The sequence below is a fragment of the Channa argus genome, chromosome 3 (genome assembly GCF_033026475.1).
Source record: "Channa argus isolate prfri chromosome 3, Channa argus male v1.0, whole genome shotgun sequence".
Classification (NCBI taxonomy): domain Eukaryota; kingdom Metazoa; phylum Chordata; class Actinopteri; order Anabantiformes; family Channidae; genus Channa; species Channa argus.
The window spans coordinates 2,610,114-2,627,771 of record NC_090199.1 but is presented as its reverse complement, the minus strand read 5'-3'; the positions used below and the strand labels follow the sequence as shown (position 1 = coordinate 2,627,771).

The window sequence follows — 17,658 nt, the reverse complement described above, 5'->3', positions numbered from 1 at the left end:
TTTAGAGTCAATTTTAGAACTGCACATAAATGCATTGTTCTGCCTGGAAATTTAAAGCCATCTTAGAAATAAATACATCCAATTAAATAAATATACCTCAAATTTTAAATATTAGTCCGAAAATCTGGTTTCAGTTTTTAAACTCTCTCTGAAAGAAATTAAACATTTTCTGATGACGTTAACAACACTTGTCAACATTTGTCAAACATGACAAGGAGACAAGTTCTGTTTGAACTTTGGTAAAAATAGTTTAATTTTGAGTAGCATCAATACTGAGTGAGGGTTTATTGTGTGCTTTTAGAATAAAACTTTAATTAAAATAAGGTTATGTGTACAGTAGAAGAGGAGAGGTATAGAGAAGCATAAAACAGATATAAAAGTAAAAACTTTACAGCAACAAAATGTTCTCAATATCATTTCATTTAAAACTTTTATTTATGAGATTGTTTTATAAAATAAAACATGCTCTTATCTAAAAGTACAAGTAAGTAAAATCAAATAAATGTGTAACCCCCAAGTACAAATTGTTAGCACCTCACATTATTTGATTCATTTGCAGTCAAATAATCTGACTGAAAATGAGCAGATGACACATGAGCACATGAAAAGAAAAAAAAAAACCCTGTACAACACATGTCATTACAGCCTGAATATTAAACCAAGATCCTCTGTGTTTTGCCTTCGCTGCATCTTCTGTTTGCTTTCAGCGGCTCCTCAGACATTCATGGATAACATCAGGAACTGCGAGGTAAAGACCAAATACAAAGTAAATCAATACAAACCGCAATTTAAATGAAGTTTCGAGGCTTCGACATCTAAATTCAGAGGATTTGGAGTCAGGTGTGATGTGAATGAGAAATTTACCTGCATGATGTTCATCTTCACCCGTCCTCTCTTAAACTGGTCCAGAGCCTGGAAGGCTCCTGGTTTAGACAAAGTTTCAAAAAGGACAAAATAAAAAAATGTTTTTCCTTAAAGTTGATTTTAACACCAGTAAATCTTTACTGTGATCTTTCTGAGGCCTTAATGTAGCTGCAAGTTTGTCTTTTTTACGTACTGAACATGTTCTCCAGACGGACGATGCAGGTGAGGTAGTCATCAAAGTCAATTTCATACTTCTCGTCAGCAAATCTCAAGCCAATCAGCTGCAGGAGCTGGTTGTTCAGACGCATGCCTTCATGGGAACAAAGCAGCAGTGTTGGCCTTCAGATCCAAACACAATCTCCATACACAACATTCCCAGTCATGCAATAAGTCATTCAAAAATACCAATGACATTGCTATAAACTAGTACCAGTACTGTTAGTACCAGTACCAGTACTAACATTGTAAATATTAATCCAAAATAGAGCATAATCACAAAATAGAATCTCTTGCTGAAGTGGAAATTAGCAGTTGCCCAGCAATGTGTAAAATACTTAAAGTAATGATTATTTGATTTAAATTATATGATCAACAAAACAGTGCTGGTTATTAAAATCAGCTCCATCTTTACAAACAGACTAATGTATCCCTAATTATAATCCAATAATATTATATTCACTGGTCTGAAATGAGCCATTTTGCATTCATTTTAATACTTTGGAGCTAATGTTTTTGTATTTTTACTTAAGTAAAATTTTGAATGCAGGAAAAGTATTTGCTTATTACACTGTGGTAATGATAGCATTACTTAAATATTTTAAGTACTTCTTCCACCACTGGCTACTTCTATTAAAGATTTAGCTTTAACGATATGTGAACCATATATTAATATATATTTAAATCTATTGTAATAAATAAAACTTATAACACTTTTCTACACTCATATGAAATTAAAATAATAGATAAAAAATGGCAACTCTCACCTGCAGCATTGAGAGCACTGCGAAGCTCATACGACGACATCTTCCCGGACCGATCAGTGTCAAAGGTCAGGAAGAGCATCTATAACAACACGAGTGCATATTTACTAACATGAACATAGATCTGCCCTCAGAAAGCATAAACCATCAATCAACACCTACAATCCACTTCTTCATCTTTTCCCAGAAAACCTTGAACTCCTGGAACTCCAGCTTCCCAGTGTTGTCCACCTGGTTGTCTGTGTCAAGAAAAAAGCTTATAAAGAGTTCACACATTGGCTTTTGCTTGTACTTGTGATTCGAGTAAAAATCAAGTATAAGTAATGATTGAAGTTATGCAGCTGTCACAAATGTGTGGCCGCAGAAATTTGAAGGAATCTTTGTGGACATAAGCTAAAACAAGTCAGTCAGTCAGCTGGAAGGATACGTCCATCAGGTTGATGATACTGTGGCAGGTGCTGAGACTCAGGCCTTCAAACTGGATCTCTTTCCCTGAAGAATTGAAGCAATCAAACACAATTTAGCGAAATAACTAAATGCAATAATGACTTAAATCTCAGCCACATGTTACTGTGTCAGTAATGTCACTGCAACATGACAGAAGAAGAAGAGCGAGAAATGACACAGACTGGAACTGTTTACTATGTTTACGATTTGTTTACTAACATTTATGCCGTTGTGACCACCACCAGCTGTATATGCTAATAATTACTAATATTATCAATAAGTAGTCATTAAACACATCAGAGAGGAAGCAGACAGCTCAGGTAAACTCAGAGTATTAATTGCAAAATTAAAAAAGACCTTAATGTGTAAATAATCAAAAAATAATCAATAGATTTATCCACAGAAGATTATCAACAATAGATTTTATTTGAATTTGACTCGAACTCCAGAGTCTGGCACAAAGTCACTTTTTGCTAATATCACATCGCAAAAAGTTTTGTAATAATAAACTAGAATTTTACATACTAATAATGTAGTAATAAACTTTTATAATTTTTTTTGTAGGCACTTTAAGGATGAAACCGAAGACTTGCAGAGATCCTTCACCCATGCAGATCTTCACACAGTACATGTCAATATTTACCAGTTCATACAACATCAATCAGCGAAAAATATTAATACCACCGGGTGATTTTAATGCACTGGAGCTTGCGGTGGCTGTGGGGCCGTGCAGCTGCGAACTGACACTGTTGACCACAAGGTGGTATTAATGTTGTGGCTGACTGGTAGATTTTACAACATCGAAACTCAAAATGAAGAAAGAGAAAAAGACATAAAAGAAAATAAAATTGAACATAAATTACACAAAAAAACATTCTGTTTCACTTACGTCGGCTGAGGACGCCGTTCAGCATCTGCTGGAGCTCTCTGACAGAAATGGCCTGGTCCTAAACACACAGCAGGGTCGAAAAGAAAACTACAACATCATGCACGGTCACATTTGTCTTTTATCTTTATAATACCAACTTTAGTTTAATCGTGCTGTATTAAAACAATGTCACCTGTTTACACTTGAAATATATGAATCAACTTCAATTATTTAACCTGAAGGCCAAGGTCATGTTCAATAGTGGTTTTCTGCTCTTTAAAAAAGTGAGATGCTGTTGGCCTGCATCTAAAAGTAAAGCTCTTCTTTTCTTACATCACCAGCCAGCTGGTCAAACAGCCTCCTCAGGCCTTTCTCTTCATTTGTTTCTGCCTCAGGAGGGCTCGGCATGGGCGGCTGGTGGAAATAACACAAAGTCAGCACAAGTAGACTGGAATAGATTAGAATACATCGAGCAAGCTTGGGTAATGTACTCACAGGTGGGAGGTCAGCATCAACCTTGCTCCCCATCTCCCTGTAAAACCACAAGGTGTCATAAGTTAAAGGTAAAGAAAAGTCAGTGACTGCAGATTTTTTGTATTTCATCTGTGTGTTAGCCCAAGAATTTGTTATCAAACTGAAAACTACAGTGTGTTACTGTAGTCAAGTCCATCTGTGCATTTTCTAACTAATAATTGTTAATTTTGCATCGTTTGCATTGAGATTCCTCTGTTACCAAGGTCTCAACCGGTCAAATTCACCTTTAGTCCCTCGTTTGGTAACTGGTGGTTTATAACAAAGTTAAAACCACCTTTACCTTCACCAGCTACATTTGTCAATGTCCACTGACGGATTTGTAATGTACTGTATGTACATTTGAGCCACAGGGACTATATACTTAAATATGTGTACTTGATAATAATTCTGTACTTTTGTGTAAATAGGACTTTCAATGAAGGGGTTTTAGTTGGAGAGCAATGAGAAATAAATGCATCAAGTGCTAAATCATCTCTTCACAAAAGCCACTGAAGTTACAGTTGCACCAGCATGGGGTACTGTCTTAAACCTACACAATTTAGTTTAGGGATAAGTTCATTGTGTATTTGATTTCCAAAAAGATGAATCAAGAATTCAGCAAAATAAATAAAATATGAACAAAGAAAGCAACTATCAAGATATATTATAACTTGACATATTTCAACTTTGAAATTCTTCTTGGGTTTCAACTAGCATGGACTTCTTCTTGCTGTGTGAGTGTTAGAGTTCGATGTCAAAACTCAACCCAGATCCCAGAGCTGAACACTCACAGAGCTGTGGCCTTCTTCTCAGAGAAGATGCGGATGAGGAAGTCGGCCTCCTGGTGAGGCTGGAAGGTGGTGGGGACCAGCAGGTATTTTCCAGGAGGCAGCGTGAAGCGTTCGGACACTTCTCGCATGTTGATGTAAGTCCTGCTGCGAGCCTTAGATGCGTTGTAGCGGAAGAAATCCTTCCCCGTGTGGTCCTCGTCATCTGGAGCCTGAGCAGACACAGACAGATCGGCCTGTTGTAGCTAATAAACATGTAAATATTTAGTCATTAAAATACAATTAGTTAAGGCAGGGAAATCTGGCAAAAGTATAAAGCAGATTTGATCAAATGTCATAAATTGTAAATGTTCAAATTTCCATTTCAAGGCCTCTCATCCATGATTGCTTCTCCTCCCCCTTTAACCCGATGTAGAGATCAACTGCCGAACTAATTCTGGAGCTCGATTCACACATGATTATAAGTGAGATTTTTTATTAGTACTTTTAAATACAAAACTTAATGCCTTTAAAAGCCCAGTTAGTCCTTTTTACCATAAATTCTTTGTTAGTGATAAATTATTCCACAAGGATCAATATTAGAATTTTTACTACTGATCTTTTTTTCCTTAAACATAAGAGATAATTGTTTTCCAAATACGATATCCAGTTTTATGCTGATGATACAACCAATGTCTTGGTTGAGCTCAATGCATCTTCTTCAAGAAAGTCAACCAATGCATAATATACACACAAAGATTCTTTTTGGTAGTTTTCATTCGTAATCAGCGTTTTTTTTAGCAAAATGTGAGAAATGCATTTCAAAGAAAAAAAACATTTATACCAATAAATAATTTAAAAACAGTGGGGTGCAAAAGTCTGAGGGAGTGCATCGAAAATATGTGATATTTTCATTTAAACCTGGAAACAAGCAAATAATTTCAAGGTTTAGAAACACAACGAGTTATGACATCTAAAATAAACAGAATGACAATAGCTTGATACTTTTAAGTTTTTCCTTTTCTGCACAAATGTATATAAAAGATTGTACAATGTACTACAAGGAATAAATGAATATGTGTAATTTTAATCGAGCTCCCTTAATCTTGTTTTAGATGTGTAAATATCACAAATATGTGTAAATGTCATTTAAGGTCATAATTAGGCAGAAATGTTTGTCTCTGACCTCATAAACTGTAAAACCAATGGTCTCTAGGTCCAGGCCTTCTTTCCTCAGCTTTCGTCTGTTCTTCTGCATCAGTGCGATCACCACAGTGCACAAGTGGTGGCTGTCGTCACTTTCCTTTAGCTCCAGCTTGAACTGTGGGTTGGTCCAAAATGTGTCTGTGTGAAGATTCGGAGCATCAGAAAACTGGTTTAAACCAGATAAGATAAATAAGACGAAAAAATTTCATTCTCAGGTTTGATGGCCTCACCAATGTAGTTCCTGCAGCCTCCAGCAGTGGAACCGCGGATCCAATTTCCCTCGAAAACATTCACTTCCCATTGGTGTTTCGTTTCGTCAGTCAGAGCGTCAGGGTCCAAGTTGCAGATCTCCACCTTGTCATAGTTCTTCTTGAAGTCCCCAAACTCCATCCTGGAGTCACAAACACCATAAGTGCCGTCTCCAAATACCAATATATTTTACATACAGTACGTAGACGTCAAGTCAGAGAGATTCAAGTTAAAAGGTCATAAACTGGTCTGTAAATCAAAACTAGATGCTTAAAGTTTAATTGACGTGCATAGTGGTTTACAGTCCTCAACAAGATGAAATTCAGTAAAAACTGTAGACGTTCTCCATGTGGCCTTTGATATTTTGTTCTAATTTTATTAGTTATATTCTAATACAGACCATTCTCAAGGTGATTTCTTTCCCTTATATCTCTGCATACATAAAAAAAGTGATTTCCTAATCTTTAATTAAATTCACACGCTGACTCACCAAAATTCCCCATCGTCTAAAGAGTTCTGCTGAAGGCGAACTTTATCTGCTTTCTCGATATAATTCCACTCTCTGGATCTTAAACAAAGACAAAACTATTTGTTACAATCTAAACAGAGATCACGATACTTTTTTAGGAACAATGACGAAAACAACACTTATTGTTAATGTCAGAGTACAGTAGCTGCAGACTGATAACTGATATAAAGAGCGACTCAAAATGACGACAAAGACACACGAAAGTGTTACAGATAAACAGCTGCAAAAGTCAGGTTCATATTGTTCGTAGTCATTTTGTGTCTCATTCATTCTTAGTGTCATACACACATAGAAGTGTATTAAATCATATTTTATGCCCAACGTTTGTGTATTTTCTTTCTTACTCGTCACTCCAGGGGCCGTTCCACTCTACCTGACCCCAGGGGTTTCTGATTCGGATAAGCTGGACCGTCTGGCCTCTGTAACTCACCTAAAAATTTAAAAAAATTATTATTTTCTATTGTGACAGTGAGACTTTGGTCATGGTTTTCTTTATATTGTAGTTTAAAAAAAAAAAAACATAGTATTCAATTTCATAATCTGGATTTATTTGACTGCCTTAACAAACATCTTAGTGTTTGTCTTTGGATGTGGCTCATGCAAAAGAATGAAGTTTATCAAACCGATCAAACACAATTAAACCAAATAAAAGCTTCCTGTCATGTTCCTGCATCATCTCTCTGCAAACAGATAAAACCCTATCCGAGCTTTGAGAGCACCTCCTCACCTCCTCCAGGCCTGTGATGGAGTACGCATGACCCTTCACCAGGCCGGTGGTCGTCTTGGCCTCAGACTCTGCAGAGCTGGTGATCTGGTGAACAAAATTAAAACCAGAGACATTTAAAAGTGAAAACTTGAAATAAACTGAAAACTGAAATAGTTACAGAACCTAACTTCTTATAATGTTTTGGTATAAATAAGAATAAACTCTATACATCAATGGAGCAACCCATCAAGGAGCCTCTGTCGATGGCCTTCTTCATTATGGTGAACAGGTTGTTGGGGGCACTCTTGGTTTCATACGTTTCCCCAACACCACCGGTAAAATCCTCCATGGCCTCCATTGTGGTGCCGCCCTTCAGGGCCTCGTAGCTGCCGTTCAGTCTAAAACAAACATGGATTTAACAAAGCCAAACTTAAAGATTTATCTGCATTTACACAAGTAACATTTTGTATTAAGATGATGTCCTGCTGTCTAATGCAGAAATCCTAAACCCTGGTCTTTCCTCTATCATCACCATGAGGTCAAAAAGTCAGCTTTTTAAAGGCACAATGAGTCTGCAGATGTTCCGGCGCCTCTGCCAGGCTGCAGGTATGAAAACACTAACAAACTTTGGTTTAGATAAAGAATTTAATTGGAGCCACAAACTGCATGATGGAGCACAGCCCTGACTTAAGGTTGAGCGTCAGCATGTGAACATGATACAATGACAATGACGTCAGTGCCAACAAGCTGATGTTAAAGTGGTTTGTTTATGATGTTGACCAGCTTCCCTCAGCTAAAAGCTCCCCGGTTCGAATCCACGATTCAGCTATGGCCGTTCTGGGTTTGCATGTTCTCTCCACGGTTGCATTTCTTCCTGTTTCCTCCCACAGTCCAAAGACCTGCATGTTAGGTTAATGGCTGAATCTAAATTGCCCGTAGGTGTGAATGTGAGTGTAAATGGTCTTTCTGTGTTGGCCCTGAGATAGACTGGAAACCTGTCCAGGGTGGACCCTGAACAGGTTACCCGGTTACAGGTAATGGATGGATGCTCCCCTGAGGTTGAACCCTATTCATTTAAATGATTCTTTGATTGAGTTCCATCATCAATAATGTGACAGAACATCAAACTGTGCAGTTTGTACCATCTATACTTTCATCAATGTGGATGTAATGAACAGAGCAGCTTTACATTATTTGTCATGTGATAAAACAACACATGTACATCATAACATGACGGCAGATGTGGTAAAACCAAACATGTCGACCATCTGTGAGTCAGCAGAAATTAAAGGATGTAAGCATGGTTACTTGGCGTAGGCTTTCTCCAGGAGGGCACTCCAGAACTCATTGTTGGAGGCAGAGTGAAGCATGATGAGTTCTTTTCTCACTGACGGCAGCCTGTCGTCCACCACCACATCCAGCCACTTGTTGTGCTGCCAGAACTGCGGCGGAAACAGAGAATGTGTCAGAAAACACACATTATCTATTTACTGTAACATACGTCAGATACATGTTTTAGTGCAGTTTACAAAGGCAAAAGGTGAAAATGATGCAAAAATCATTTGTATTTGTAAATGTCATTTGTAACTTTTTTGCATTTGTCATTAATTACTTAACTTAATAAATCTAATTTGACCTAATTGTGTGAAGGTTAAATTTCCAAGACTGGATTGATTCCAGATGGAATTGGGCTGAGACAACGCCGTGTGGCCCTATTGAGCAAATCCCTTAATCCCAACTGAAGTGGAGCTGCCCAGTGACTATAGTCAGACTCTAAGTGTATTAAACTTTAGTTTAGTTTTTGCTTTGGAGCACTATTTCATTCAGGCAGCACCGCATTAAAATCAGGTCTGATTCTCTGCTGGACATCACTGCATGGGCTCAGGAACACTTCCAGAAATCACTGTCAGTGAACACAGATCACTGTACAATCCACAAATGTAAGTTCAAGCTGTATCATGCAAAGAAGAAACCATATGTGAACATGATCCAGAAACTTCATGTTGCTGCCACCAAACAGAAATGCTAATATTTTCCATTTAATGGTAAAATATCTCAGTTTCAACAACTGATATGTTCAATTGTGAATAAATTATGGGTTGATAAGATTTTCAAATGATTTCCTTTTTATTTAGGTTTTACACAGCCTCTCAACTTTTTTAGAGTTGGGGTTGTCGATTTAAGTGCATTGGAAGAGTTTCGTGTTCATCCGTTTTTTGGAAGCTTGTTCACTGAGCTGACAAAGATTGATCCATGGGCCAATAAACTGTCATTGTTCTACCTGGAAGTGAAAGATGCCGGCATATCTGCTGTCGAACTCCTGGTCTGGGGGGATGACTCGGGCCAGGGTATCCGGTCTGAGGGTCAGGGATGCGATGGCTGCCAGGAGCCAGCAGTCTCCTGTGATGATGAACAGGTGCATCATGGTTAAATGACTCAAACACATACAGTAATTGACACAAACCGATGCAGCTGAGTTGAGAACCAACCGAGTTGTCCTTGGCAAATGTCTGTCCTGTCTATACTGTCGACGATGAACCTCGGGTTGCTGCAGAGCTCCTGTCGAGGGGACAAGAAACCGGAAAAGAAACAGGTTGGTTTATTTAAATCAGAATAAGCGACAGGTGAGAGGTGACACTGGTGCTTTTATTAGGTGTGTTCACATTCCGGGCACATTAATCAGCCTGAAATCCCAGTCACTGGAGCACTAAAACCCCTCCTCACCGCACGCTGGCAGCTGAAGCATTCACAGTGAAGGAACGCCCAACGCAGAAATGTGTAGTAGCTTTAAGAAACACGAGAGGTGAGTTTTGCCCAGTTTACTCTACGCAGGTCAGTGCTGCAGTGTTAGCAGGTAACAACGCTGGAAACGACCTACAGCTAGAATGGTGTCAATCTAAGGCAGATCAGATACATCAAACCTACAGAAAGCAAACTTCTGGACATGACTTCAGAGCAGCTGCACTGCAGTTTTAGTGCAGAAACCCCTGAAGCATGTGAGGATAAAGTCTGCGTACAGAGCTCAGAGAGAGGAACCTGCTGCTGCATTTGGTTCTATTTACACTGTTTTCCTGCGTAACTGGTTTTGCAGCTAGAGCCGAATAAATCATTTTACTTCTACTTCTTAAAGACAATAAAATCACCTTGAAAAAGTAAAAAAAAAAAAAAAAAAGCATTATATCAGTAATGATTCTCTGTTAATGCCAGGACTCATCAGGTTAAGTGTCACAGACTCTCATCATCAGTAAATGTGAACAGTTTCATCACTGAGAACATCTAGAATATGAAAACAAATGTTGACCCGTCATAAAACAGACTGCATGACTGGAAAACAAATCTTTTATTCATTTCACTTTTAAAATCGGAACTTTTAAGCCTAAATTGATGATTCTGTGACCACCTAAGGCCGGAGGAGGTACAGAAATCCCAAACGCTCTCAGCTTACATACCTTGGGCCTCATCCACTGAATATTGACAGGAGGCTTCTCACTGAAGAAGAGCGAGGAATCTGTAGCAGGAAAGTCTGGATCCTCAAACAGGACCCCCTTCCTCAGACATTCATTCCTCAGCTGCTCGAAGGACTTCCCGTCCGACTGCGTGTTCTCGGCCTGGATGGAGCCGCTGCCGTACATCTTCTTCTTCTGTGAGCGCAGGACAAGGAGACCTGACGGGGTGTGATGGACTGAGCTGCCTGCTGTGTTTGATGCAGGGACTGTCAGGCCTGTCAGGTTGGTAGGGTGGAACGTACACACCCTCCTGACAGAAACTGGTTTGTCCTCCTGTGGTGGTGAACCTCGCCCCAGCTGACTCTCTACAACAGTCTCGTCTCTTATCTCTCAGTTCGTTTTTGGGCTCGGCCTGCAGGAAACAGTAAGACTTCATTCCTGACGGTCTGACAACAGACAGCAGTAAAAGAAGTGCGCAGACCATTGATAAAAATGCACAGAATTTAGTCCAGAAGTTTTATTCCTGTGTAAAAGTATGTGATCATAAATATGTACTTAGTAGTATCAGTAAAGTACTTTCAAAATAAAAGTGTGTTATCTAATGAATTCATGTTTTGATGTTTAACCAGGATTTTAACTGCACCTTAAAATGCTGATTTTAACTATTTTATTTAGAAAACGATTTTTCTATTAAAATGTTTTGGGTTTTTTTTGTTTTTTTTTAAAAGTCAGTAGAAAATTACCTTCACATTTACCCAGAACCGACAAGCGATGGTGTTACACATGCAGTTTTGCCCAAAAATCAACACTGGATCTTTAAATTGAGGCAAACTGTCAAATCTGTGAAGCTTTAACAATGAAAAGTTTGACATTATTACATGAAAGTTTTTTGGTTTTTTGCAATGCACCAAGAGATACCTCAAACTTTCCAATGATAGAATATATGTACCTAGTTACATCGCAGCACTGGCTGCATACAGTATGAATTAAACAGCTATTGTGGTTTTCCCCATTTAAACCAGTATGAATATGAAATTATTGGTGCATTTAGAAAAGTCCTGTGGAAAAAGAAGCACTTAAATTATTTACATTATGTAACAGTATGTTCAACGTTGAAACACTGATAAATTCAAAATTTATCTGCAATATATTATGAAAGTACCAAAACAAAAGTTTTTATTTTGCACATTGACTTATTTCTAGAATAATCTATATTTTAACATTATAATTATTGCTCGAACGTGTCGAATGTTGCAGTACACTGGAATTTTGTTTGGGTGCACACACACATCTATGTGTGCACATGATGACATTATTTTTATAAACTGGCAGACTGTCATGATTCCTGAATTCCAACTTTGGAAATAAGATGGTCCACTAAAGACGCAGCTTGACTGGAGACTAGAAATTACCTACAGGTTTAAATTTGAGCGAATGGCTTCTCCATGTATCATGTGATGTCAGCTTGGATCAACTCCAACCACAAACAAGGAGAAACACATTGACTCCTGTCCCAGACTTTAAATTCTCACAGAAATAGAAGCTACTTTCAGCGGTAAAATGCTTTGACACTGAGGATCAACACAGCCCCTATTTTTTTACAAACTCACCAACATAGGAGCTACTTTTAGCTTCACGATGTTTTGAATACAGTCCCAGATTGATAATGGTGGTGTTGCATCATGTAATATTGCTAATTCTGCAACAAGATCCCTGTAGTAAAGTAAAACTACATTTTAACTTTGCCAACACTAGCAGCCACTATGTTACCAAGTTTCAAGCAACACACTATGTGAGACGGTGCAAATTCATTTAAGTGTGAAACTTGATGGTTTCATTCAACAGTTAGTTTCCCTCTGCATCCAACCTTGGTGCCAAGCTAAACGCACACACTGGACCCAGAGAGGAAACTAGCATCCATCTTCCCAACATGTTCCCAAAAATATCACTTTGTATTTTAAGTCTTTTTAAAAGGTGCAACTGTCTAAAATATACTACAGAAAGTACTTCTAGCATTCTGTACACAAGGAACGGTTTTATTCCATAATACTCATCAGTGTTCAGTCACATTAATATTTCCACAAACTTCACCCAGCAAAAAAAAAAAAAAACTAACCAAAACCATGTGACTAATGTCTTTTCGCAATTTAGAAAATAAACATTTTTCATCCCCCATGTAGATTCAACTGATGTTTGAAGACTACATTTGCTTCAATAGGAACAGTCACATTTTCTATCCTTCTCTACCTGTGAATGACAGCAGTTTTCAGCCATAAAGGTACCAGACCCAGAGGCCAAACATTAAGAGAGACTAAACAAACACTGGCATCTAGCGATGGTGCTTTGGTCATTAGAAAATACCACGTACAACTGATAAATGAAAATCTCTCGGAACAAACACGGTTGACCGGTAACAACATCCTCACACAGACGTCTGGACACATTCAAGCTCCTATCAAACATAAAGACAAAATCCAGACACTACTGCTCTGCTTTCTCTTGTGCAGTTCCTGTCACCAGCAGCAGGTTACAGGCCATGAACTGGACGTTCAGAACACTGCTAGTGTTTCCAGAGTACAGTCCCACCAGCTCGCTGGACGAGCCATCAGTTGACATCCCGCTGTGGGAGTTGCGAATGTCCCACACCCGTACTGAGTTGTCCATAGAGCATGATGCCACCAGGCTGCTGTCCGGGCTGAAAGACAGACTGGTAACGCTGTCTGTGTGTCCCCGCAGGTCTTTGAACAATGTGCCTGATGCCAAGTCCCACAGCTTCACCCTCTGGTCCTCGCCAGCAGATGCTAAGTACTTCCCATTAGGTGAAAAAGCGAGCGACAGCACTGGGCCCCGGTGGCCAGTAAAGAGGCGAACAGACGCACCCTGCTGTGTGCCCCACAGCCGGACAGTCTTGTCTGTGGAGCCGGTGGCCAGGTAGTTGGAGTTGGGGTGGAATTTGACGCAGTCAACATCAGCGAGGTGTCCGGCGTAGAGCCGCAGCGGGTAGGTGCGAGAGAAGGTCCAGAGGCGGGCGGTGCGGTCATTGGAGCCACTAGCAAAGTACAAGCTACAGGGGCTGACGTCTACATCCCACACTGGGTACGCATGGCCCTGGTACAGCACTGTGTTGGTGAAGCTGCCCAGGTCCCAGTAGCGTATGGTCGTGTCCTCGGAGCAGGACAACAGGCCAGAGCTGCCGGTGAGGAAGGAGGTGCGAAAGACGGGGCCGCTGTGACCTCGCAGCGTCTTTACCTCACTGCCGCTGCCGTCTTCCTCCTCCACCTGTGGGGAAGAAACAAACATGATGCTACATTTACATCACAGGCCTTAAAAGTCAATTCATGTAAATGATTCACATTGATGTTTGGAAGTGACCAGTTGTAAGTGTATCCAGCTCCTGGTGTGAACACTGTGGGGGTCCTGAACTGACACACATGCACAAACTGCTGAAGTACGAAATGTGTGCTGAAACAGTTTTAAACTATTTGAGGCTATGTACATACATTGGGAGAAATCATTGCTCTAAATAAATAAATACATACATTTAAATGGATCTAACTAATCAACAGGTTTGGATTTGCTGTGCTTTGTCATTTGAGCTGCTGTAATATACATCTGTGTGTTTTAAACTGATAGACTTAGTTCTAGACCAAAAGATTAAGTTCAAAATTTCAAAATACAGACCATGAAAACAAAAAATAAAAAACAATAATCTTAACCCATCACCTCAAAAAGCTACACGTCAAACATTGTAGTTTAAATTAACTTGCCGTTTATTCCAAGCTTTCATACATTTATCTACACAGATCCGAGCCACCCAAACATCCATGAGACCAGATTTAACCCAAATGTGAACTCACATCCTCCTCCAGGACGTCACAGGCCAGGTGGATGCGCGACACGTCAGCTGGATGTGGTCTGGCCTTCAGTTTCCTAGCTCGGAGGCTCCACAGCTTCACCGTGGAGCTGTCAAAGCCAGCAGCCAGAAGCCGACTGTCAGCTGAGACCTCCGCAGTGTTCAGCATCTGCTCCGTGTGGTGGAAGGCGTAAAAACACACTGTGGTGAGTGAGGGAGGGCCCTCACGCACTTTCTTGATACAGTCCTGCAGAGCCTCCAGGGATGCCTCGCTCTGTGGTATCCCTGCAGGGACCTCAACCCCCTCCCCACCCTCCGCTCCATCCACTCCCGCCCAGGAAGAGGTGGAGTTTGGGGCCGTCGTGGTCCCAACAGCAGCTCCATACAACTGGTAGTCTGTACGTCTGGAGGCAGTGACCTCCACAAGTAGGTGTGTGCTGAGAGCCCTGCAGAGCACGCTGTTATCTTCACTCTGCAGGTAACGCAGCAGGTAGCTGTAGGCCGGCTCCGTCAGGTGAACCACGTACTTGTGCTGCAGGAAAGCACTCAGCTTGGGGTTGGCTGCGACGTCCTGAGCAGTGAGAACATGGCGGAGCTGCTCTATCATGGCACGCTGCTCGCTGTCCTGAAGAAAGGCTCCGTGGAAACGACTGTAAAATCCATCTACTGCCCCCTTCAGGCCACAGCGCACCATGTCCAGGTAGAGGTAGACGAAGAGTGGATAGAGGATGCTGCTCACCTCCTTTGCCCAGGAAATTTCTGATTCTAATTTTGGGTGAAATAAACAGAATGTGTCATTTAAAACAAGGAACACACCTCCAAGATGAATCTTTCCAAAACAATTATATCAGACTACTGATAATATCAAAATACACTGTGTGTAAATGACACTGTGCAGGAATGAATGTGGACATTATACCTGACAGGAAAGAGCGCAGCCTGGAGTACTGAGTCTCATACTGCTGTGGGTCAGACTGGCACGGTGCAGCAGAGACAATGTTGGCACAGCTCGACTCTGTCTGCACTGCTCAGAGAACCAGAGAGAAAGCAGAAACGCGATGGTGTAAGTGGAAGCAACATGTTCTTTACAAGTAATGGCCCCTTTCACGGTGTTATAGCTAACAACAGAGGATCGGGGAGGCATTCAACATAAGTGGAATTTAAATGTAGCTTGTTTAATGAAGCATATTTGTTATATTGCTGTCAGTGCTGGTACAACACAAAGTAGCCATTTTTATTTTGTTCATCTATTTATTTGTATTTGTTTTGAAAAATTTTACACAGATGTAATGAAACGACAGCATACTGTTGCCCTGAATTCAGTTTCGCCACATTAAGTACCATCAGTTCCTGTTTGCAAAGTACCCATGGACACACAGACAGCCATCAGTGAATGACTTTGATGGAAACTTAAACATATAATGATTCTCAGACAAAATATAGTTATAAGATGAGTCATTTTTCTTTGATTTCAATGTGGCTTTTGTCATTTTCATATGAATGAGAACGACAATAACTCGCTGCTGTTTTTAAAAACATCTGTGTGCATTTCAACTCAGCATCTGTCTCTACCTGTGTCCTTATAGTCTCTCTAGAATATAGTTTACATTTTGAAGTGGAAATGCTTTACTGGTCCTATAAGTTGTGAAAAAATATAATGTAAAGTCACATTAAGGCAGTGATGTGTTGTAAAAGTGAAAAATGGAGCACAGCAGTAGTTATCTTTACCCACCTGTGAGGCTGGCAGCCATCTCCTCAGCAGACTGGAAGAGTTTGGCTCCTTTCAGGGACCCGTCGATGTCCACATATTGCCTCCGCTTCAGGTACTGAGCCACTGCATACTGGATCTGCTCAGTGCGAACCCGCTTCATGGCCTAAGAACCACAAGACCACAGTGAGGCAACGTTAACGTTCCACCCCCGAGTGCAGAAGAACACCTGCGTTTCACTTTCTCTATGTCACTGATGAGACATGAGAGCATCGTTAGCATAAGCTGGTAAAACCTGAACGTTTATGAAGAGGCTCAGGACTGACGGTGCAATTCTGTCAATGTCCTTAAAATATGATTCTTAATCTGCATAACCAGATTTACTGTCTTGAACCGAGCATCTTCCCAGTGGCTAATTACCTAGCAAACTAGCGAGCTAACGTGTGTACTGAGGCATAAAAGCATTTTATGTGCGCAGTGGTCCTATAAATATGTTTGGTATCTGCTCTCTAAACCTTTAATAACTGTAGCCGTGGACGAATCCAGTCTAAAGCCGTCAGGTTTGCACATTCCACACCATGATGCCTGGAGGGAGCTAACCGGCTAACTAGCGGCAGTGGGCCTGGTGCTTCCAAACTTTTCGCGGGACTTCTATATTTCCGCAGCGTTATCTCAGCTGGTTGAACTCCATACTCACTGCATATCGTGCGAACCTCCTCGGTTAATGTAGACAAGCTTGTGGGATTATAACGGAACTCGGTGTCCGGCTGAAACTACGCCGCTGCCTGCCATTACCGCTCCATCGTAGATGTCCGCCCACCCGCCATCAAATCAAGCAAGACTAGCATTTAGCTAGCTAGCTCCCCGCTATCATTTTCGATGGGCAATAGATATCAGTGATCTACTACTTCTGTCTGGCTTCGAAATTGAACACAAGGGTAGATCTATCGACGACCGACTACTTTGTGAGTGAAGTGAATGTGAAATCTGCAACGGACCCAATAAATACATCGCAGCTTATTCTGACAAGAATTAAACTGTATCATAAATATTTCAATCTTTTTACTTGGCTTATATTACCCCAAATAATTTCATGCCATCTTGTAGGAAGGATCACTTTGTTCTTTGTTCATTGTCACAGGAGGAAGATCAGATGTTTGTTTGCAAATATACAGACATTATTTCTCACACTGGAATCAGATTTACTTTTTCTAAACTGCAGCCAAAAATGAGTTTAGAGATGCAAGCTGTTTTAAGTTGTTTATTAAAGCAGAAAACATTTCGAGTAACGGTGTCACTTAAAGAGATTAAAACAGTCATAAAAATCTAGACAAGTCAGTAGTTTAGATATTTAAGTGCAATGCAAAAAAAAAGTGTGGATTACTTATAGATAGTTCGGTTTAAAAATATCTATTTAAACATACCATTTACTGTAAGCTTATATTAAAACACAAAAATAACTGATATTTAAGATCAAGATTCAAGATTCAAAGTGTTTATTGTCATATATGTTCACATATAA

The 17,658-nt window shown here is 40.1% G+C and overlaps 2 protein-coding genes across 4 annotated transcripts; both read right to left on the bottom strand.

Moving 5' to 3' along the window:
• Nucleotides 1–404: 404 nt before the first annotated feature.
• Nucleotides 405–10,870, bottom strand: capn9 (calpain 9). Of its 2 annotated transcripts, none has more exons than XM_067499504.1 (20): nt 10,579–10,870; nt 9,619–9,688; nt 9,411–9,529; nt 8,438–8,571; nt 7,359–7,527; nt 7,151–7,234; nt 6,768–6,853; nt 6,385–6,462; nt 5,876–6,036; nt 5,626–5,783; nt 4,464–4,705; nt 3,655–3,691; nt 3,493–3,573; nt 3,181–3,238; nt 2,272–2,336; nt 2,007–2,075; nt 1,848–1,926; nt 1,058–1,174; nt 865–923; nt 405–741 (listed from the first exon to the last, which is right to left on the bottom strand). In XM_067499504.1, exons 1-20 carry the CDS (start codon nt 10,759–10,761, stop codon nt 715–717), a joined length of 2,076 nt encoding a protein of 691 aa, XP_067355605.1. In that variant the 5' UTR covers nt 10,762–10,870; the 3' UTR covers nt 405–714. The 2 variants fall into 2 exon arrangements, with proteins under 2 accessions (XP_067355605.1, XP_067355607.1); XM_067499506.1 differs by having other exon boundaries at nt 4,464–4,672; nt 10,579–10,863.
• A 1,720-nt stretch (nt 10,871–12,590) lies between these two features.
• Nucleotides 12,591–17,045, bottom strand: taf5l (TAF5-like RNA polymerase II, p300/CBP-associated factor (PCAF)-associated factor). 2 transcript variants are annotated; one of them, XM_067499513.1, is made up of 5 exons: nt 16,834–17,045; nt 16,161–16,389; nt 15,348–15,452; nt 14,433–15,193; nt 12,591–13,854 (listed from the first exon to the last, which is right to left on the bottom strand). In XM_067499513.1, exons 2-5 carry the CDS (start codon nt 16,297–16,299, stop codon nt 13,057–13,059), a joined length of 1,803 nt encoding a protein of 600 aa, XP_067355614.1. In that variant the 5' UTR covers nt 16,300–16,389; nt 16,834–17,045; the 3' UTR covers nt 12,591–13,056. The 2 variants fall into 2 exon arrangements, with proteins under 2 accessions (XP_067355614.1, XP_067355613.1); XM_067499512.1 differs by having other exon boundaries at nt 16,161–16,302; nt 16,834–17,041.
• Nucleotides 17,046–17,658: the final 613 nt, after the last annotated feature.

Coding starts and splice junctions, on each gene's coding strand:
- capn9 (XM_067499504.1), bottom strand. CDS start 10,761: ATGTACGGCAGCGGCTCCATCCAGGCCGAGAACACGCAGTCGGACGGG. Junction 6,037..6,384: donor TTAGACGATGGGGAATTTTG/GTGAGTCAGCGT, acceptor TTGTGACTCCAG/GATGGAGTTTGGGGACTTCA. Junction 3,239..3,492: donor TTGACCAGCTGGCTGGTGAT/GTAAGAAAAGAA, acceptor CTGTGTGTTTAG/GACCAGGCCATTTCTGTCAG.
- taf5l (XM_067499513.1), bottom strand. CDS start 16,299: ATGAAGCGGGTTCGCACTGAGCAGATCCAGTATGCAGTGGCTCAGTAC. Junction 15,453..16,160: donor GATGGCTGCCAGCCTCACAG/GTGGGTAAAGAT, acceptor TTCTCTGAGCAG/TGCAGACAGAGTCGAGCTGT. Junction 15,194..15,347: donor GCTGCGCTCTTTCCTGTCAG/GTATAATGTCCA, acceptor ACCCAAAATTAG/AATCAGAAATTTCCTGGGCA.